The sequence below is a fragment of the Chanodichthys erythropterus genome, chromosome 16, assembly GCF_024489055.1.
Source record: "Chanodichthys erythropterus isolate Z2021 chromosome 16, ASM2448905v1, whole genome shotgun sequence".
NCBI lineage: Eukaryota > Metazoa > Chordata > Actinopteri > Cypriniformes > Xenocyprididae > Chanodichthys > Chanodichthys erythropterus.
Genome location: NC_090236.1, coordinates 10,776,064 through 10,783,795, shown reverse-complemented (window position 1 = coordinate 10,783,795; position 7,732 = coordinate 10,776,064). Strand labels below are relative to the sequence as shown.

At 34.5% G+C, this 7,732-nt stretch overlaps 1 protein-coding gene across 1 annotated transcript; it reads right to left on the bottom strand.

Moving 5' to 3' along the window:
• Positions 1 to 196: 196 nt before the first annotated feature.
• Positions 197 to 5,828, bottom strand: yju2 (YJU2 splicing factor homolog). The gene is made up of 8 exons (XM_067363286.1): positions 5,694 to 5,828; positions 5,297 to 5,397; positions 4,815 to 4,959; positions 4,584 to 4,718; positions 4,158 to 4,339; positions 3,299 to 3,443; positions 1,903 to 2,053; positions 197 to 958 (listed from the first exon to the last, which is right to left on the bottom strand). Exons 1-8 carry the CDS (start codon positions 5,715 to 5,717, stop codon positions 822 to 824), a joined length of 1,020 nt encoding a protein of 339 aa, XP_067219387.1. The 5' UTR covers positions 5,718 to 5,828; the 3' UTR covers positions 197 to 821.
• Positions 5,829 to 7,732: the final 1,904 nt, after the last annotated feature.

The window sequence follows — 7,732 nt, the reverse complement described above, 5'->3', positions numbered from 1 at the left end:
AATAATGGCTGCATGACTGCATTAACATCACATTAGCAAATGTTAACTTAAAAACCAAAATAGGTTGATGCCATTAGTGATTTAAATTCAGAATGTCAAAAAAATCTGATAAATAATTAGATAACACTTAACAATAAGGTCCCATATGTTAGTAACAATGAGAAGTACATTTGTTAAAGTATTTATTAATCTTTGTACATCTGTTAGTTAATTAAAAATACAAGTGATGTTAGTTCATGTTAGCTCATGTCCATTCAATAATATTAACAGATGAATGTATATAATAATAATATTCATTTTACAAAATATTTGAAAATAAAACAACAAATGGAAAACAATAGTCTATGATTGGAAACGAAACACAAGGAACATTTTATTTGTTCGATGTTTTGGGAAGATGAAAGGGTCTTTTATGATATGGGACTAGAGATGATCTGTCTAAATTAGATTTATATTCACTTATCTCCACTGTTACCCTCAAATGCATTTCCTTGTATTGACTGAACTGACATGGGGAAACAAATACTACATTATAGAGTGCATAATACATTAGAAACACATTATAGAGTACATTAGAGACATTGGGATGGTGCACATCTAATGCCAAATGAATTCCAGGCAGTGGAAACAGCTTCTCATAGACAGTGCTTCTTCAGCTAAAAAGATTGCTGAAAAATAAAAATCTCTCGATTATATTTTTGAAGAGTCCGAGGTAAGGAAACTTAAAGTTTTCTGTGAAAAGAGAGGTTGTCATTTTTGCTGGTTTGAAAATAAACATTAAATTTCAGTCTGCACAAAACACTGGACTATATTTTCTCAGCCTAGTCAGAGTTGCTGTCGTCGCTGTCAGTGTACGCCCCCAAGAGGCTGAGAGATGAACCGTTCTGAGATGAGATTGGTTGTCCATTGGAAGCACTAGCTGATGCTGTGGAGGACTCTGGTTTGGCAGCACCTGACCCTGAATGATCAGGAAAGATAGAGAAAATGCAGGTTAACAGATGGCAAAACCCTAAAGTGTGCGGAATTAGTTTGATGCATAAATACAACATCAGGTTGTCCCCCTCATTTTTTAAAATGGTGAATTTTGTCACCACAACTTTATAAAAAAATAAAGCACTCTGTACCATTCCTCGATTCCAGAAAATAAAATACAAATAAATAAATACAAAAACTCCCCAAATCCTGACATACATCCACTGATGTAGAGTTGCAATTTTTGATTATATTTATTTTTTAATAATTTATAAATAAATATTAATAAAATAAGTCAAGAAAATAATTAGCTATTTTGGTGTATTAAATATTATTATTATTAATATATACACTACTGTTCAAAAGTTTGGGTCAAAGATTAATACTTTTATTAAACAAGGATGCATTAACAACAACAAAAAAAACTATTTAAAATAAATGCTGTTGTTTTGAACTTTCTATTTATCAATGAATCCTGAAAATAATGTATCGTGGTTTCTGTGAACCGTTTCCAACATTGATAATAATCAGAAATGTTTCTTGAGCAGCAAATCAGCATATTAGGTTCATGTGAAACTGAAGACTGGACTAAAAATTCAGATTTATTCACAGGAATAAATTACATTTAAAAATCTATTCAAATAGAAAATGGCTCTTATAAACAGTAATAAAATTTAAGTTTTTCTGTATTTTTGACAAAACAAATGCAGCCTTGGTGAGCATAAGAGGCTTCTTTTAAAAACATTAAAAAGTTTCTGACCCCAAAATGTGCTATTGTGATAGTTTAAATGACTGAACGAATGCATTATTTCTTTCATAATCGCAATGTGTTATTAATCGCTGCTTACACCCCCACACACTTGTTCCGGCCGGACTTTCCCTGACGCTTTTGAGAAATGACAGATTTACTAGTTGTAATAGATCATGAACCTGCTTGTGTATCAGGAGCCTGCAGTGGTGAAGCGTGGGCAGGTTTCTTCCTCACCACCAGAGACCCCAGAGCTCCCTTCCCGCCCAGACCTCCGACACTCCTCTCCCAGCTCTCCACTTTCTGCTTCTTTATGCCCACAGACGATGATCCCTGTGGAGTTCAGGAGGGAAACAGCACAAATTAAAGAGAGAAGCATATGAAATGTTAAAATAGAAAGACAACAGAAATACGTCAAGACAAATGATGTGGGATAAAATTACTTTTGTGCCACAGATCATCAATATGCAACATGTAAAGTATAATTTATAGTAAAAGAAAAATCTGTCAGGGGTTATTTTGCAATAAAGCCTGGCTGACAGTGCATTCTCCTGCTCAGTACAAGGTTAAATAAATAAATAAATGGATATTAAATATTGATTTAAGATGAAATTACGTGAGAAGAATAAATGTGGAGTGATATGAGAAACATCAAACAGTCACACTATGGTCAGAAGTTTGGAATAATTACATTTTTTTTTATGTTTTTGAAAGAATTGCTCACCAAGGCTACATGTATTTGATCATAAATGCAGTAGAAACAGTAATTTTGCTAAATATTACAACAATTTAAAAGAACTGTTTTCTATTGGAATGTATTTTGAAAAGTAATTTATTCCTGTGATCAAAGCTGAATTTTCAGCATCATTACTCCAGTCTTCAGTGTCACATGATCCTTCAGAAATCATTCTAATATGCTGATTTGATGCTCAAGAAACATTTCTTAATATGATCAATGTTGTTTTTGATGCTTAATATTTTTTTGGAAACAAAATACACTACCGTTTAAAAGTCTGGGGTAAGTAAGAATTATTCTTAAAAGAAGTGAATACTTTTATTCAGCAAGGACACATAAAATTGATCAAAGAAAAATAAAAACATTTATAATGTTACCAAATACATCTATTTCAAATAAATGTCATGGTTTAAACATAATAAGATTATAAGAAATGTTTGAGCAAATCAGCATATTAGAATGATTTCTGAAGGATCATGTGACACTGAAGACTGCAGTAATGATGCTGAAAATTCAGCTTTGATCACAGAAATAAATTACATTTTAATACAATACAACAAAATTACATATAGTACAACAACAACAACCATTTATTTTAAATTGTAATAATATTTAACAATATTGCAGTTTTTACTGAATTTTCAATCAAATAATTTTTCTTTGATCAAATAACAAATATTTAATAAATATTATTAAACAATAATAATTGATCACAGCATGTCACAACTGACCAATCACAGTTGAGGATTCCACAGAGACATTTTTTTCAGATCCTAATGTATAAAAGTGACCAAAAGAAAATGTTGCAAATAATAAAATAAAATTTTTAAATAAATCTCGACCTGTGATCCTGCATTCCCGTCTGTGGTAAGGATGTCTGTGGGTTTATCAGCCGTGTGTTTCCTGCCTTCGTCTTTTGCATTTTCCGTCTCTTCCTCAGAGTCCGAGTCCCTCAGTCGTTTAACCAGAGCTCTCTCCAACATCTCTCTACGAGGAGCAAGAGAAAAGAGAAGTCTAAACCACCGAATATTTAGATATTATATAATTCATGCTTATTAATCTTGACATTATATGCTTTGGGAAAAAAAAACGTACACAGCGAATGTACATGACCTCATAGAGGAGCTATTATTGTCACACACAGAAATGTATATGGTAAACCATATAACACACTTTCAAACATTAATATTTCAGGTTAAAATGCACAGGAATATCTACATTTTGTACATAAACTATATTTTAGATGCTGTAATACAGGGCTGCCTGATTTCAGGGGAAATCTAATTTTAATTTTTCTGATACAAATTGCAATTGCAATTTAAATTTTTTGTGCACTTGACATGTAGTGTGACAAATTCATTTTTAAAAGTTCAAATATTCCACCATTAAAGGGATAGTTCACCCAAAAATTTAAATTCTGTGATCATTTACTCTCCCTCAAGTTTTTCCAAACCTGTATACATTTCTTTCTTCTACTGAACACAAAGGAAGATATTTTGAAGAATATGGGTAAACAAACAGTTGATTGACCACAAGTCATATTCTTCAAAATATTTTATTTTGTGTTCAGCAGAAGAGAGAAATTCATACAGGTTTGGAACAACTTGAGGGGGAGTAAATTATGACAGAATTTTCTTTTTTGGGTCAACTATCCCTTTGAGTCTAAGAAGCAAAAAAGTCCAAGCCTTTCTCTTTTCATACTTGGTCTCTCGTTCATCTTCCTCCTGCTCTCTCTCCCTCTGTCTCTTCTCCATCTCTTTATACTGATCCAGCATGCCCTCAAAGTCCACCTGCGCCTGCCTCTGGTTCAGATCCTTCAGCTCCTGCAGGTTCTCCAGCACCTCCATCTCCATTTTTGAGTCCCGTGTGCGGTTCTCCAGGACCTGTGACAGCATTCAGGGAGATTACCTTTAAAGTTTGTACGGATTTTTGATGGTTTGCTTACAAAGACAGAATAAAGGCTTTTATGTACAACACCATATGTGGAAAACAATAGGAAAAAACACAAAAATGCATTGCTGGAAAGTGGAAATAAAAGTACAAATTATTACGAACAGCACAGAATAAAACAATAAACCCCCATTAAAACCTCTAATATAATAAAAGAGTTTCAACTTTCTAACAGACCTTCATGGGGTTATTGAGCTCCTCTTCTTCTCGCTCCTGTACAATCTTTTTCTCCTCCTCTTCCAGAAGTTTCTCAGCCTGAAAATTGCGTGTTGCACCATGTTCCATGGCGTAGTCTGTGTTCTCTGGATCTGTCTGTGAAACACATCAATTAGATGAAGTGCAACTGAACAAACACACAAGAAAAACTCCTGAAGTGTTGTAGAATGACGGGAGTGTGCACTCGAGTACCTTGAAGGTGATCTCAGCCAAACATCTGGTGCATTTAATGTAGAATCTAAAAATCGGGAGCCCCATGTATAGTTCGTTCTGAACGGTCTCCTTACGAGCATTGAACTTCTTCCCTTTGTAAATGTATTCTCCACATGTTTTACACCTGCAAAACACCAAGCATTATTATCTGAAAGATGATATAATCTCTAATAAAACAAACTACTGATGTGTTCCTCACAAACCCGTTGCCATAAAATAGTTTTATATTCAGCATATTTAGCTTGTACCTTATTTTTACAGTGATATATATTTTTCTTTTATGTAATTTTATCCTTAATTAAGAAGTTGTATACTGAATGAAATAGTTTAATGTTATTGTTTATTATTAATATCTATATATGAAACCTGCAATATGTTCTTGATTGATAAACCTGTAATAATCTCAAACCATGTATTATATGAGCAAAAATGATAAAAACAAGAAATAAAACTGGTCTCACCTCATATTAAATGGTGCCATCAACCGGACCACATACTGACGGTCTTTGGGCAGTTTGAGTTTAGGGATTTTAGACGGATCAAAATCCGGAGGATAGTATTTCTGAGGAAAAACGAGAAGAGATGCTGTAAAGGTGACAGTTTACCACAGTAGCGGAACTTTGTAAACAAAAACTTTTTCGAGGTTCATCTTAGTAAATGTCTTCAAGATTATTACAACATGTATGTACTTTAAATGCATAGAAAACATTAAACAGAATAGAATGACTTCAATATAATAAAAATATACACTGCGTTGCTACTTCATTAGCATGCTGTTAATCTTAAAATATCTTAATCTCAAATCCACCGTAAGACGAAGCACAACAATAAGATAAAATGAAAGAAGGAGGTACTTACATTCAAAACCTTTCTTTCCGACATTGCTCTCTTTAATTGACTAAAATGTAAAATAAAAAAGACAAATTAATGCTCAAATGTTTGTTACTACACCAAGCGAGCTGGACGCTTCTTCGACGTCACTCGGTGTGTGTATATCCGTTACTCGCGCGCTGCAGTGCTGCCACCACCGGCAGAGCACCGGTATTACAGGCGCCAAGGCAAGAAGAATTACAGAGGAATATCATCAAGCCTAACATACAATCATAGTAATATGAATATGTATAGTATGCGAAAAGTTGTTATAAACAGGAAGATGCTAAGGTGAGTAACTTTATTTACATTTCAAATAAAGCTCTTTCTGATTCTGAAAGACAAAGACTTGACTGAGGCCACTAGAGGGAGAAGCTGGATAATAAATACATTAAACGGTAAAGAGTTTTTCATGTTCCTTCGAAGAATTTAAGTGCATAAATTCCATATTAAAGTGCAGCTTCGATATTCATGTAATAGTAGAAAGCAAACCAAAAGTGTTCCTACATAGAGCAAATAGTTGAGCCTTAAGAAAAAGTAATGAAAAAGTCACTGAAGACACAAATCCTGACGTCAAAACACACTGTATGTCTAAATAAGGACAAACCAGCTGTGCCAAAAATGACCTCAGCATTATGTACCCGTCAATACAATCAATACTTGCAATAAAAGAGTCATATTTGCTTGCTTTGTAACTTATTCGGCGCGCGCAAATGTTTGGATATGATGTGCGTAATCCTGCAGCGCAGCTCAAGCGCGCGCGCAGGCTGTTTGGCAGCAGTTCTCGCGCACTGAAAGAGGCGCAAACTGCTTCTGTGCGCCAAACAAGCCGGAGAAATTCATAAATGGGCTAAAAATGCAGTCAGATCTTCGATGGGAAGCACGGACGACGGTTGGATACAGAGTTCTTTTAAAGTGAATGCTAGGAAAATATAGATAAACTTTAAATGTGGAGCGCGTAAAACACGTAAAATGAGCGTTGCGTGGGATTTAAGAGTAATCCATTTGTGTGGAATCCAGATTTCAACGAACAGCTATTTACCTACAACAATAGAGACATTCTGAAAAATCTTGCAGAGTCCTTGACGGAATACTTTTATCTGGGATTGGGGTTATTCCCATCATGGATCAGTTTGGGATTTTGGATTTACATCAGCGCAATGAATGGAAATGCATGGACGCAGTGCTGCAATTACCGGAGTTTACATGTAAGATATATATTTTATTTACATTTAAAACGATAAAAGTTGATGAAATAGCTGTATTACATTTTGTAATCTTTGGATTTTTCGAGTTTCAGGTTGAACTAGGGTGAATTCAGGTTGATTGGGACACTTTTTCCAAGTCATCTCAATGGCAAAAAGTGTCCCAATCACCCTGAATTCACCCCGATATGAATAAACAGGTCAAGTAAAAATTCTACAAGGTTCTGCAGCGAACCTTTTTCTTTTCTATAGAGTTCTTGGGTTGATATACTCTGTGGGTCTTTGGACATTAAAAAGTAGTTTTTCCACTGTAGGCTATACTGCAGGTTCGTCAGATCAGTGTTGAGATTCCCATCTTTTAACAGAGAGGTCCAAAAAGTCTGAGACCACATTGAAAATAATGGATTTCCCTTTTTTTCCAACTGGGAAATAAGTTGAAGCATATAAGGATTTAGAAAAACAAAGAAAAGTTTAAAGAAAAATCATACATATTGAACAAATGACGTGCACTATCACTAATCAAAGTCTCATTGATCATGTGACTGTACAGAACTGCAATGCTGATATAGTGCAAAACTGAAGCGCTTTCACTTGTGGACTCAGATTAGAAAGTGTAAATGTTTCAAAAGAGTGAATTCAACCCAAGAAAGGTTGTTTGCTGACCTTACGGTGACATTTTCACATTTGTAACTCATACACTCATGTTAATGATGCCATGGTTGCAGATTTAGTCCCTGTACTTTGAATGCACTTTGCACAAAAGCATCTGTCACATGCACTAATGAAAAAGTCCAGGAGGATGTATTTCTCTGTGTTGAGTGT